At 46.1% G+C, this 14,865-nt stretch overlaps 1 protein-coding gene across 1 annotated transcript in view; it reads right to left on the bottom strand.

Annotated features, from left to right (window-relative positions):
- Nucleotides 1–1,630: 1,630 nt before the first annotated feature.
- LOC124776526 overlaps nucleotides 1,631–14,865 on the bottom strand; it is a 128,818-nt gene continuing 115,583 nt past the window's right edge. Inside the window, exons 6-8 of the mRNA XM_047251556.1 lie at nucleotides 14,376–14,600; nucleotides 10,615–11,061; nucleotides 1,631–2,053 (exon numbers count right to left, since the gene is read on the bottom strand). Coding sequence (XP_047107512.1) covers nucleotides 1,631–2,053; nucleotides 10,615–11,061; nucleotides 14,376–14,600 — 1,095 coding nt within the window. The remainder of the gene's footprint in view (nucleotides 2,054–10,614; nucleotides 11,062–14,375; nucleotides 14,601–14,865) is intronic.

The following is a 14,865-nucleotide window of genomic DNA, read 5'->3' as shown; positions in this document are numbered from 1 at the left end:
ATTATACAATTCGGTTACCATTGAGGCCAATAGCGAATAACAGTGAATCAGCCTTGCACTGTCAAATTCTTCTCATTTCTACAGCTGCGCTGCTATAAATATGATGTACGTAAGTCTTTTTCTTACAGTCTGTTTCTTTCTGTGTACGGAAGAAAGCTGTTAACTTTAGATGTTTTGGCAGTGAAATATCTTCCGAACGGCAACAGATGAAGAGCGTCACACCACTGTCTAAGAATAAGCTCTTGTTTAATGGCAGTGTGTTACGTATTTGTTGAATACAGCAAGATATCTCATATTTAATGACCATTTTTCGCAACTATGACTACCGCTGGATCATAACATGAACTACACTTGCGTAAAAACGGAAAATGTGTTGAGTGACACTAATCCTATTAACAGTGGTCCCTTTTCTCCGATGCAAATGCATCTTCCCTCTTTCACTTTACAGGTTTACATTACCTTGCAAACAGTTAAGCTTGCGTAAGACTGCTTGGGTGCATAGCCTTCCATTAATGGTCCCTACAATCTACAGTTGTGATACCATCCTGATGTTTTCCTCTTATTGTTTCACTCGTAAGAAAATATGTAGCAAGAGTCGGCTGTCTTCTTACTACATTAGAAAAATAGAAGATAACAAACAGTTACTATTGCATGTAATGAAGCAGGGGAGAGACGTGTATACTGTTCTCAGGGTAACGATGTTAACAGAGGTCTTAATACAACTATATAAGTATTCTGTAGACGACTGTAATGAATTGACAGCAATGCACATGCACAGGGTGCATTGTCCTATATATCTGCACACAACAGAACATAGTACCTTCTAAGTAGTAAAATACGAAACACACACACGACTATTAGTTTTTTCCGAGTACGGATAACATTTTTAAAACGAAATAGATACCACTGGTGATTTCTTAACACATGTCCTCCACCACACCGGATCGGACGATGGAATTAACTTTGTCTTTCAGCAAATATTCGGAAGAGCGCTCATACTCATGTGTCATTGATTAGATTATCAAATGTTCCTATCGTGATGAAAGTTCGAAACTGATCAATAATAACTAGTAGAAGCACCAAATTTGAACAACGTACCTATGACAGTTCCACGTTTAGAGCGTTCAAGTATATCGGACACAAATGCCGCAGTAGAAAATATGATAGTATAGACACTGACCTGTCCACTGCTATTGGCTAGACTGAGGACACTGTTTGTCTGCAGTGGCGTGATGTAAAAAGATGTCACTTGGTAAAAAGTGATGAACTCGTCCAACATTTCCGCAAGCGAAACATCGAAATGGTACATGCCAGATGAATGCCTGTACTTGACTGAGGAACTGCAGTGTTCTTTCTTAAAAGATCCCACCATGCCATCTCTGTTCTTGGCTACTGCGCGGGAAATTTTATACGGACCACAAGGTAACCCCCACGCTCGGCTATCGTAACGTCCCGCGACACTTTTTGTGACGTCAGCGTCCCGAACTGAAGCAGGTGTATGTGCAGTTGCCTACACCTGGAACCGCAGGCGCCTGACACGCGGGGCCGGCTGCGCCGCGGCGCTTGCCGGCGACAGCGTGGCCGCACCGACGCCGACACCGACGCCGCCGCCGGCGCCGCCCTCCGTCCGCTACAAGTCGCACGCCGGGATGCGGAATGCCGGCCGGCAGAAGCGCGCCTTGGCGGCGGCACGCGGCTTGTCGCGCTCGTCGGCGCCGACCGTCGTCGTGGTCGTCGGCGGGGAGTCCTCGTCCTCGACGGCGGCCAGCCGCTGCAGCTTGTGGCGGCGCGCCACGGGCGGCTCGGCGCCGCTCAGCGACAGCGAGCTGGAGGACGAGTGCGAGCGAAGCAGCGCGTCCGCCACGACGCCGCTGTCGACGGTGACGTCGCTGCGTGCCGAGTCCTGCCGCACGGCGCTGCCGCCGGCGCTCGACCCCGAGTCCTGGCGCCAGTCCGCGGGCACCCCAGAGGATGCGGACCTAGCCGACGGCGGCGGCGAGGCCACGACTACGGACGCCGCCGGTATGGCCAATGCGTGCTCCAGGGACGTCTCCTACAATACAATAAACGTCAGAATAACGTCAGGTGCATACACCTAAAGTTAAGCACATGTGCATAATGGAGAGGCGAAAGGAGATGATGATGACGGGGAAGACAATAGAGGTTTCTTGGGGCACCTAACATTGACATTCAACGCCTAATACTAAATTCTAATGAGTTAATTGAATGGTTAAAAACTTGTACTACATTACACCTTAATAAATATTCCTAACATTTCTTTCTTTCATTCCCCTGCCCCATATGGGCAGGGGAGGGTTGTCAGCGGCACAATCCGCCGCTCTTCAGCCGACTGACATGACAACTAAAACAAGAATAAAATGCTACATATATAAGGCGATAAAAAAGGGGGACATAAAACAGAGTAATGTGAGATAATGGAGGTAAAAATACACTGACAGGGAGACGTTCATGGGGGGGGAGGGGGGCAATTCAAAAAGTCACCATAAAGTTAAAAAACACAGTTGGCGATTCTTAAAACACAATGAAGATACTGAATGCACATGCACAGGTTAAAAGTCAGTCACAGTATTAAAAACACTCCAGAACAACACACTTAAAACCCACTTGGAGTACACATGGTGAAGTATAAAACTGCCAGGTGGGACCTGCCGAGGAAAAAGGTCGGAGAGGATGGAAAAGGAGTGGAGGGCAAGGGTCACCAGGGGAGGTGGCGGGATGAAGAGAGTAGGGGCTTCAGCAGGTGCAAGAAGAAGCAGGAGACTGGTGGGGCAGGAGATGAAGACGGAAGACAAGGCAGGAGGGAGTGCAGAGACACTGAAAGGGAGCACAAGAGAGGGGGGGGGGAGTAGGAGGGGGAAGCCGCTTAGGAGAAGTGAGGGGGAGGAGTTGGTAGGAAGGGTATTCCTAACACTTCTTATGCACATACATACACTCGTAGCCCTCACACCCGTGCGCGCTCTCACACGCGCACACACACACACACACACACACACACACACACACAGGGTGGTCCATTGATAGTGACCGGGCCAAATATCTCACGAAATAAGCATCAAACGAAAAAACTACAAAGAACGAAACTCGTCTAGCTTGAAGGGGGAAACCAAATGGCGCTATGGTTGGCCCGCTAGATGGCGCTGCCATAGGTCTAACGGATATCAACTGCGTTTTTTAAAATAGGAACCCCCATTTTTTATTACATATTCGTGTAGTACGTAAAGAAATATGAATGTTTTAGTGGGACCATTTTTTTCGCTACATGATAGATAGCGCTGTAAGAGACACAAACGTATAAGTACGTGGTATCACGTAACATTCCGCCACTGCGGACGGTATTAGCTTCGTGACACATTACCCGTGTTAAAATGGACCGCTTACCAATTTCGGAAAAGATCGATATCGTGTTGATGTAGGGCTATTGTGATCAAAATGACCAACGGGCGTGTGCTATGTATGCTGCTCGCTATCCTTGACGACATCGTCCAAGTGTCCGGACCGTTCGTCGGATAGTTACACTATTTAAGGAAACAGAAAGTGTTTAGCCACATGTGAAACGTCAACCACGACCTGCAACAAATGATGATGCCCAAGTAGGTGTTTTAGCTGCTGTCGCGGGTAATTCGCACATCAGTAGCAGACAAATTGCGCGAGAATCGGGAATCTCAAAAACGTCGGTGTTGAGAATGCTACATCAACATCGATTGCACTCGTACCATATTTATATGCACCAGGAATTGCATGGCGGCGACTTTGAACGTCGTGTACAGTTCTGCCACTGTGCACAAGAGAAATTACGGGACGATGACAAATTTTTTGCACGCGTTCTATTTAGCGACGTAGCGTCATTCACCAACAGCGGTAACGTAAACCGGCATAATGTGCACTATTGGGCAACGGAAAATCCACGGTGGCTGTGACAAGTGCCGGCCAAGCACTGCAATCCTGCCGATGCAGTGCAAAGAAGGACCTCTTGCAGAAAGGGCCATGCAGTTTCTACATTGTGTGGCCATGGATTTGTTGTTGTCAACATGGCTGTATGCAGCATGCTGGCACAACAAGTGAGCTCCTAAGATGTACAAATAGCCGTCAATTTTAACAGAGGTATCAGCAGTCCAACAGTGTCTACTATGACTATGACGTTGGGCTTCCATCGCCACACCTTCTTCTAGCACTAAGTCCTCCTTACTGGACTTGATGCTTTTCCACTGGTGGGCCACCTCTATGCTCAATCCAGCAACTGGCGGACTCGTACCCTGTAGGCCAACAGGTCTACACTGGGACGGTATAGCCAATCACCCTTTTGCACTGGTATGGACACCGTGGTGCCACACGCCGTCATTCGCAGGACCGAGATCCACTACCAAAGCCTGTCATCCCCTGAAAATATTTTGGCAGTCTGCCGCTCCGTAGCCGTACAGCAACAAACTGAGGCTTGCGCCTCAGCGAGCACCAGGTTTCAGCATTCCTGAGCGTACACGTCACGTCCTACTTGCCGACAGCTCGCCGCACACCGTGCGCCGTCCTCAGCATGTGCTGAGAGGGAGCGTGGCCGCCACGCCGCAAAACTATGAGTGTCGTCACATGAGTTTTAACAACATATATAATTTTTTATGTTGTTTATCTGAGCTGCCACCAGCACGCATCCTCGCCATGACCCACCGCTGCAACCCAGTCCTGCAAATATGTGGCCCTTCTCATCACCAGGTCTATTCCATTGTAAACAAGAAAGGAAAAGAAGATGACAGAATCATACCAATCGAAAGACGAATTTAAAAGGGAATCAATTCCACGAACATCAGAGACTGGCCTGAGGAGGGACTGGTCATCCCATCAGAGTACGAAACGAGAGCAAGCAGACCGACTGTGGTGAGGTACGTCACTGTAGAACAATTGGTTTCACCGACAACAGCTATTATCCATAACTGTCAGCCAGTCATCCTCCTACAGTTGCTTGGCATCTCAGTACCGAGGTGGGGCTGCGCGCTTGCACTGTTGCAACAGAGCAAAGGAAATCTGTTTTTCTGATCGTTTTCTCTACTGGGTGCATTAGTTATAGAGCTGAGAGAATCAGAGCTGATAAATTTCTTTCCTCGATAGCACCTCATCTGTGTCATTCCCTACGAGATCCTATGCAGCTTAGCATTAAATACAGTGATTTTATCTGAAGCGCAAAATATGTATACACGTAACAAGATGAAGTATCGCACGTTCTTCAACAACCAACCGTGGCATTCCCGCCTTTCCGTCTGCCACATGAATTTCACAGTCAACGTTGAGCATTTGGTATTAGGCATGTTCATGAGTACCGATTTCTCATCGAAGTGTTCATTATCAGTGTCAGTATGAAAGGAAACTAAGCGCTACAGAAAAAAGGGATCAGAACAGTGTTTCCTTCTGGCGTCTGGAATTTTGCGGCGGCGTGATTGCCTCAAAATGTAGGGGTTGCGAGCTGATTTTCTCCTAGAAAGCGATATGGACAGCATAGACAGGCAACTTTCTTTCCTTATGGGGAACGAATTGCAGATTCACGTTTGTTCGTGTATCGGTTCTAGTCAGACACATTAAGAAACTATGAAAATGTACTTCCGTCGTTTCCCGCCACACTGAACAGTTGTTATCATTATATCTAGTCTCCAAAAATAGTCAATCATTCGGAAACAGAAAAGTACGCAGAATGATTATACATTGAGTGATTCAGTGTCTACTTCATAGGATAGATCGGATTAAGTATTAATCACAAATATATACAGGCCTTTTATTGAAAAAAAGTTTCAAACGATTCTAATACATGAATTACAATAGGCATTTATCCTTAATTAATGCATCGCTAGTCAGTATATTGGACATTTCGCATTGCCACTAAAAATGGCCCTTGAAGTTGTTAATATTGTATAAAGTATGGTTCAAATGGCTCTGATCAGTATGGGACTCAACTTCTGAAGTCATTAGACCCCTAGAACTTAGAACTAGTTAAACCTAACTAACCTAAGGACACCACACACATCCATGCCCGAGGCAGGATTGGAACCTGCGATCGTAGCGGTCTCGCGGTTCCAGACTGCAGCGCCTAGAACCGCACGGCCACTTCGGCCGGCCGTATAAAGTATGTTAACTTGGTTTGGAGTAAATCTTAATATGAAGGGCATAATTGCTCTACAGATAATTTTAACGGATTTGTCGTTCCAACATCTTTGAAAGCTCTCGAATGTAGTTAAAAATGTAACAGGTTTCATCAAACAAAATTTCGACAGACAAATAGTTATGAACTTCGAGCACATCTCGAAGTATTTGTTTTGAGATTTGTAGGAAACTCGAATATCTTCAACTTTTTTACATAAGTGTGTGGTTAACAGACTATTGCATTTACTGGCTATATACGGTCCTAAGAGGCAGAGACTTGTATTGTTACAATATGCTATACCGTATAAAACAAACGCATAATGACGGATTTGCTCTAATACTGAGTAAAGACACTCGAAAATTTAGACTTTTAAAACATATATTGTTTAAACAAAGAAAGAAGAAGAGGCGATAGCATTTATAAACATACATTGTCAACTAAGCGCGCACTCGCACAGATAGGCTCTCATCGCTGAATGCCTCTGATCTGTATGTATTTCTCATTTAGTGAAATGTCAGAGTAATTGACTTACTGAATATCGGACTGAGAGAAGCTGGGTTTATATCCCAAACTGGAGATTCAGAACGACGTGACTGCACTTCAGATGAGAAGTACCGGTAGTTCTTTTGAATAAGTCCCAACTGAAGTACTTTTTGATATATGGCTTCTGCTCTACCGTAACCCTATCAGTGATAAGACACTAAATCTCAAATTTCGTGATTCGTTTCTGGAATACAGTTTATACAGTTTGCTTAACAGATGTACTCACAATGTGAATATAGGAGCACAGACTCAGTTCTATCAAGGCAGCAATTGGTTTGCACACTTTTGAATGAATACGTGCTGTGTTATAGTACATGTGGTATCTTGAAAATCTCATGTTCATCAGAGTTACTTAAATGACATTTCTATGTAAGGCTGCATCAATGTTGTGACGTGAGTTCAGTGGGAAATTTGTGTGTCTTGTGTTTTCTCACATCCAACAAACCAGGAGTCCTTCAGAACAGCTGGATGGCTCTTTCTAATTCGAAAGTTAGTAAAATCCTCTGATAATCTGGATATAAGTTATGTGCTATCTTGTTTCGGACTGACAAGACATGCAAATCACGGGAGACACATGGCTCTAGAAAGAGCGACCACACTCTTTGAACATACTCAATCCTCTGTCACGTCAAAACCTCTTCAAACAGAAATTACAACCCGTGGCCCTGTGGCCAGGCAGGCCAGGCAAATACCTGTGAAATTTTGTTACCAGAGCAGTGTGGTGCAAGATCTCAATCTTCAGAGTCTGCCACAGTAGAGCTGAAATACCTCAGGCACGGTCTGGCGTTCCACCGCCTCGGTCCTTATGTGTCTAGAGGTGAGGCATGGTCACAACAAAGCTGGACAAATCTGCCATGAATACTCCCTGGCCAGGCCTAGCACCAGGTTGACTGCTATTGAAACTGACACATACTCTGCACCCGTCAATGACCCAATGTGCGATTACATATAGCCAGTATCTCCACTTTCTCCTGGTCTATGGTCCACTGCTACACCTGATACTGCCTGAAGTCGAACTAGCGCCTTCCACCTCGGCCTGTCTCCAGCGTGGCTCCAGTTGATGTCTGGTCATCTCCAGGGGGTTTGGGTTTGAAGCCAGTGCACTACATGCCTGAGTCTCTGAGGAAGCAGCCTGCTCTTCTACACCTGCACCTGTGGAATTTCCGACACCTGAAGTGTCTCCTGCACTTTGCTGAAACACCTCGGAGCTGTCTTGGCGTCCTCATCTGCTGCAAGACGGCACACTGTCTTGTGTTTTGCTGATGTAGCCACGGCTGCCTGGTGTGTTTTACTTGAGGCCATCAGGCACTGCATGAGAGTCTCAATGAATGAAATTGTGACTGCTGATGGAGAATTTCTGGTTTTGTGTCTGTCGAATAACTGGTAGTAGGCATTCTACGTCCTGCATGGAGTAAATCCATCAACCTGGCGTATATTACTGCCCACAATCCCTATGGTTGTTACACATTGTTATGTAACTCAGTAGATTGGTTTCCAGTGGTAGCCGAATTGGCGATTATCTTTGTGGACAATGTTTCCTGGGGACGGCGGTACTCTCTGATCTATTTTCTGCTTTCCCACTTTGATCATGCTCTCTTGAACGCTACTTCCTTGCCCAGTATGGACCAGATCAACTCACTTGAAGAAGGTCAGCATGAGCCTTAACAGAATGTGCCAAACCACAACAGGATGTATGAAACCAACAACCCTGCGAAAGTTTTATAGAGTCGCTGGTCTTGCGAGTCCCAGCTCCCAACAAACATTCATGAATTCACAGAGAGGCTCAGACAAGCCATCGATGTTTGATATTCTCTCTTTAGTACTGAGTGCGAGCCTGAATGATTAAGATTCCGTAAAAGATTCCGAAATACAGCCATTGAAGAATCATAACCTGACTGTCCACCAGCAACAGTAGTGCCTGGAAGCTCCACAACAGACTGGAAAACCTGAAGGACCCTGAACCACACAACAGGGTGTAAGGTGGCGTGGTCCCCTGACCTTCATTTCTTACATATTCTGTCCTCACAATCGTATTCTGCACACCAAGACGCTTCATTCGAACTCAAACTCGATAAGGTAGAGTCAATTTTGTATGAATTCATGTAAGCGATATGCAAATCTAATAAGTAAATCGCAAGTGCGCACTGAGGTTGGAAAAGTCGAGGCTGGCGTACACAACATGACGGCCACAGGAATTTTCGTTCTAAAGAGGAAACCAGCCCGCTGGGACGACCGTCCCTTCAGAGGGCTGGGTCAACAACATACCTACTTCGGCCGAAGCGATTGCCCAGAGAGAAGACAGCTTTTGCCAGAACGACGGGATAACGTCCCCCGTGTTCGACTTAAAAGCTTGTGAGGGAACGCTCGGAAGACGCATTTTTTCATGTACCGACTGCGTAGTTGCAGAGTTCTCACAGGAGGACAGTATACGCCTAATGGAGATGCTACAGATTTCCGCATCGGTCGACTCTAACGAAACGTCACTCTCCCGTTTAAAAGAGCAACGCTGATTGGCGGAATATTTCTGACGCAAACAACCAGAGGAGTGAGGGAAGACAGCGAATGATATATCCTTGCAACTTTTCCAGAAAAAGGGGCCGTTCCGTTGTCGCTCTTGGAGTGGGAACACGGAACGAGAGCGAGTGCGCTCGTACGTGTACGGAAAGAGGGAGGAACAAAGTCTCTCCTCAGTACTTCACTGGGAGAGCATCTGTGTCGTTAAAGAGTATTGGAGTGACACTCTATATTGAGCTGCTCGCGATAAAGCGTTGTTCACTGTGTTGGCCGCCACACTTATTGTGAGGTGTGAACACGGACAGAGTACTAGTTAAACGCCTGCAAGCGAGTATTGAGTGGTATTGCGGTGGACTGGTTATCTGACCGGTGTACCACGCCAGTAGTTAGACTAGGGACGTATAGGAGTCCTTGACTTCAGCAAGGCATAGGGAGAGTTTAACTGGTGAAGGTCAATCCAGATAGAAAAAGATAGTTCTGTTATTTGACAGCAGCGAGCAACGCAGGCAGCAATCGTCACAGCTCACGATATTGTGCGCTACAGCGTATGCGAGCCCTATCTGTCCTTCCTAACAGTACACTTCACTGCATTTCTCACGCAACAGCCTTGACCATACATAGAAAAGTTATTCAAATTGTGTAGGTGTGGATCTCAGTCATTCTGCCGAGTAAATAACATTCTTAAAGAAAAGGGAGAAAAGAAACTTTCCATACTCTGTAAAATAATAGCATTCCTATCCATAAGAGGCACTCTACTGTTCCGAAAAGAACCCTGAAATTTATTATCATTTTATAAGAAAAAGTTTCACTTGATTTTCCAGAATTTTTTTCAATAAATAATTGTTTTCGTTCGTTTAATGTGTTTCTTACACTAACTAGCAATACTCCCATTCTCAAGTAAACCACTAGTTACGTAAGAATATATAGAATATTTTTGTGACTTTTCCTTGCAGCAGACATCTCCAGAAGATATTTGTTGCTGAATGTTTTTCAAGCAGTTCTTGTTGGTACATTAGGAGCGTCTGTCTGACTTCTGTAGTAGTGTGAGGTGGAAACTGTTTCTTGCAGGAGCCAAAGGGTACTTGTTAGGCCAATCCATTGCGCAACTTGACAAAATAAAGCCCACACACTCACAAGGGGTAGCCCCAGTGGATGGCAGTGCGATTGTGGTGCTGTCCAAGAGATGAAACACCTTCTGGCCTGTCCAACCTGTTCCTAGAGATGCAAACTCGACGATTTGTGCCTGGACAAGAAAGAGGCCCTGAACATGCCAGAATACTGGGCTGAAAGACTCCGATTTGTACCAATACATAAGAAAGTAAAGTAATTAAGCCAGACTAGTGCGTATCTACTGTGTGTTGATCCATGCAGTTCGGTTAGATAAGACGTCCTCTGATAAGACGTCGGAGCATCACCTGGAAGAAGGTGGGCGCGGACCGCGGCAGCGGCCTGTAGAGCTGCAGCGCGGTGGCGGCCGTGTGGTCGCCCATCTCGATGAGGTCGGCGGCGCCGGCGTCGGTGGCTCCCGGGCCGAGCAGCGCGGCGTGTCGCGGCGTGTCGGCGTCGCTGCCGGTGAACTCGTCGCCCGAGCTGCCGGTGCCGGCGCGCGCCAGCCTCAGCCGCTGCCGCCGCTGCGCCGCCGCCGACGAGGCGACCGCGAGCGCGGGCGGGTCCGTCTCGGCGGCCACGGTGCCGCCGGGCCCGTCCCTGAGCAGCGGGTGGCCGCTGCCCGACGACGAGTCCGAGTTCTGGCGCACGCACGCCTGGCAGCGGCGCGCCGGCAGGAACGCCAGCCGGAACGTGACGCTCTCGCGCCGCGACCGGCCGCCCCTCACGTCTGCCCTGCCGGACGGCGTCGCCGACTCTGCCGCCGGCAACGCCTCCTCCTGCTGCTGCTGCTGCTGCTGCTGCTGGGCGGCGTCGCCCGCAGCACCACTCCGCTGCGGCGAGTGGGACGCCGATGTGCGACCCTGATAGACAGAGCGGGGTAACCGCCTGGCCCTTTGTAATCGTTGTAGGGTATATTATTTCTTCAATGGCTTTCACTGAAATCCTGCATTGTAACTGGTGCTCGTGAGCCATTTTAAACATTTTTGGTTTATTCACAAATCTCTTGTTCGCCTTTGGTGCAGTGAACCACATTCGATTACAATGAGTCATCATCAGATACAGTACATTATTACGAATGAGATTTTCACTCTGCAGCGGAGAGTGCGCTGATATGAAACTTCCTGGCAGATTAAAACTGTGTGACGGACCGAGACTCGAACTCGGGACCTTCGCCTTTCGCGGGCAAGTGCTCTACCAACTGAGCTACCCAAGCATGACTCACGCCCCATCCTCACAGATGTAAGGTCCTCGGGACCTTTGCCTTTCGCGGGCAGGTGCTCTACCAACTGAGCTACCCAAGCATGACTCACGCCCCGTCCTCACAGATGTAAAGCTGTGAGGACGGGCCGTGAGTCGTGCTTGGGTAGCTCAGTTGGTAGAGCAATTGCTCGCGAAAGGCCAAGGTCCCGAGTTCGATTCTCGGTCCGGCACACAGTTTTAATCTGCCAGAAAGTTTCAAATTATTACCATTTTACGTAGTCTGAGATGAGGATTTGGCATTTTACTTTCGTGACAACATACTGGTTTTGATGACGCTTCGTTATAGCCGAATTCTGGTAACCTTTTGGAGTCATCAGTCTTTCTGTCTGGTTTGATGCGACCTGCCACGAATTCCGTCTTCGCTCTCATTCACTTACTGGACGTATTCCAATCTTTATCTTCCTCTACAGTTTTTACCATCTACAATTTCCTCCAGTGCAATGAAAAGAAATTCTGTGATGTCTTAACAGATGTATCATCCTGTCCATTCTTCTTGTCATTGTTTCCATACCTTCCTTTTTCCTCCATTTCCACAGAGAACCTCTATATTCCTTTCCTTATCAGTCCACCTAATTTTGAACATTTTCCTGTAGTATCGCATCTAAATGCTTCGATTCTCTTCTGTTCCAGTTTTCCCACCCTCCACATTTCACTGCCGTATAATACCGTGCTCCAAACCAAATTAAGGCCTATGTTAGATACTAGTAGACTTCTTTTGTCCAGGAATCCCGTTTTTGCCAGTGCTAGTGTGTACTTTATTTCCTCCTTGCCCCATCCGTCATGTGTTATTTTGTTGTCTAGGTAGCAGAATTTTTTAACTTCCTCTACTTCGTGATCCTTAGTTCTGATGTTAAGTTTCTCACTGTTCTCATTTATGCAACTACTCATTACTTTCGTCTTTCTTCGATTTACTCTCAGTTCATGTTGTGTACCCACTACACTGTTCCATTCCATTCAGCAGATCATGTAATTCTTCTTCCCTTTCACTGAGGGTAGCAATGTCCCAGTGAATCTTATCACTGATATCCTTGCACCTTGAATTAAAATTCCACTCTTGAACCTTTCTTTTATTTCTGTCATTGCTTCTTCAGTGTATAGATTGAACTGTGGGTGCGGAAGAGTATATCCCTGTCTTACGCCTTTTTTAATCCCAGTTCTTCTTTCTTGGTCTTTCACTCTTACTGAGTGTCAAAAGTATACCAAATGCGATCGATGGGTATCGTTTTTTCCCTTTATTCTCGCGGATTGTTTCAGTTAATTCATTGCGCATTTGCGTGACATCGGGTTTCTATTTGCTTATGTTTGCAGCTTTTTTGTCTATTTGAAGCAAACGTTATTTAGTTGCTAAACGCACATGTATTTCTGTCACATCCAAATGAGCTAAGTAAGTTTAGAATTTTTTATCAAATTGTTAAGTTGTTGTTATTGAAATAGTTGCCTCGTTCTGTAAAATATTTCCGGTAAATCGGACCTGTTAGAATCTAAGATGCAGTTCTCCATGCTAGTCTACCTTGAACTGCTCTCTTCATCTCTACATAACTGCTGCAATCTGCGTGCATTTGAATCTGGTAATTGTAGTCAAGACTTGGTCTCATTCAATAATTTTAGCACAGTACACTTCAGAGCACTAGCAAACTAACGATTCTTTGATGCCTCATGGTATGTGCTATTTACTAATTCATTTTTCCAGTCATGTTGTGCCATACATTTTTATTCTCCCCAGTCTGATTAAGCACCTCCCTGTATTTTACCCCTCTAATCTTCAGAATTACTCTGTAGCACCACATTTCAAAAGCTTCTTCTGTTTGTTCTCTGATCTAATTGACGTCAATGTTTCACTTCGTTCGAGGCTACATTCCAAAGGAATACCATTAGAAATGAATCCCGACCACTCTATTTTGTACTCGATGCTACAAAATTTTTCTTTGTTTCAAGCGAGTTGATGCTGTTGCAAGTCTCCATTTTATGTCCACTTTTCTCAGCAATCATCAGTTATTTTAGTCACCAAATAGCTAAACTCGTCTGCTACTTTTACTGTTTCATTTCCTAACCTAGTCCGCTATCACCTGAGTTAATTCGACTGTATTCTATTACTCCTCTTTTACTTTTGATAACGTTCATCTTCTGAAGACACTATCCTTTCATTTCAATTGCCCAAATCCTTTGCTCTCTCTGAGAGACTTACAAAATCATCGGGAACGTAAAATATTTTCTCAACTGAAGACATACAGCGCTATTTCGTGATGATATTATAAACTTTCAGGGTTGATGTAGAAGGGTACATGTATCAATCTTAGGTAAGGGATCCTGGTCCGGAAACGACCAAGTCGAAAGTTATATATATAAAAAAAGTTCTCACACATCTGACAATGGAATACATGTACCGGTACTGTTGTTGGTAAGATTGCAGGGTATGCAACTTTCAGAGGTGCTAGTATGGACGAAGAGAAAGCAATATAACTGTAAAACATGAGATCTAACATCCATATCTGTAAGAGCTATGGGTACTTATTCATCTTCGCTCTTCTATGATAGCTCTTAAGGTACTCATTTTAGAGCCCGTAATTTTCGGTCATTTTTTTCTTATTTTTGTCCATAGGGCTACTACATTCTCCGAAGATATAGAAGCAAAGATCTTGCAGTAGAAAAGTAGGACTCTGACCAACCAAGTAAAATTTGTGGTAGGTAGCATCTTTGAAATATTGTGTCAACAATGGAGCTCACACATGGCAGAACATTAACCTGTTACTATACGTGCAGCTACTTACAACACCAGAATTCAACTGAGCTTCTTATTCCCACATACCTTTCTGTCCTCGATTTCGTCGCCCGGGCTCTCGATGACCTCGTACGTGGCGATGAAGTCCGCAGTGGCGTGCAGCGCCTCAGTGCAGTGTCGGCACTCCCCGGAAGCGGCCGCAGCTGTAGGTATCTGGAAGCTCTGCACGGAGATGCTGTCGCAGAAGGACAGCGACTGGCGGCGCAGTGTGTAGCCCTCCTGGGAGGAGCCCAGTGTGGCGCCCGTCCCGGCCTGGAAGGACCAACGGCCAGCTCCAGATTTCACTCTCTCTCTCTCTCTCTCTCTCTCTCTCTCTCTCTCTGTGTGTGTGTCCACCACTTCGTCACAAGAGCCGTTTCGCACTACAGAGTGCAGAGAAACAACAGCGAAAACGCGTACTGTGTTGAGTGGGATATTTGATTCAAGATGCCACATTTAGAGTCTATTTTATCTGCTTTAAAATATATTGCGCAGGGCCGTGTGCACATCCTTTGGCTAGTTTGGACGGCAGAGCGGG

Source organism: Schistocerca piceifrons, chromosome 1 (genome assembly GCF_021461385.2).
Source record: "Schistocerca piceifrons isolate TAMUIC-IGC-003096 chromosome 1, iqSchPice1.1, whole genome shotgun sequence".
Taxonomy (NCBI): Eukaryota; Metazoa; Arthropoda; class Insecta; order Orthoptera; family Acrididae; genus Schistocerca; species Schistocerca piceifrons.
This window is presented reverse-complemented; position numbering and strand designations above follow the sequence as displayed.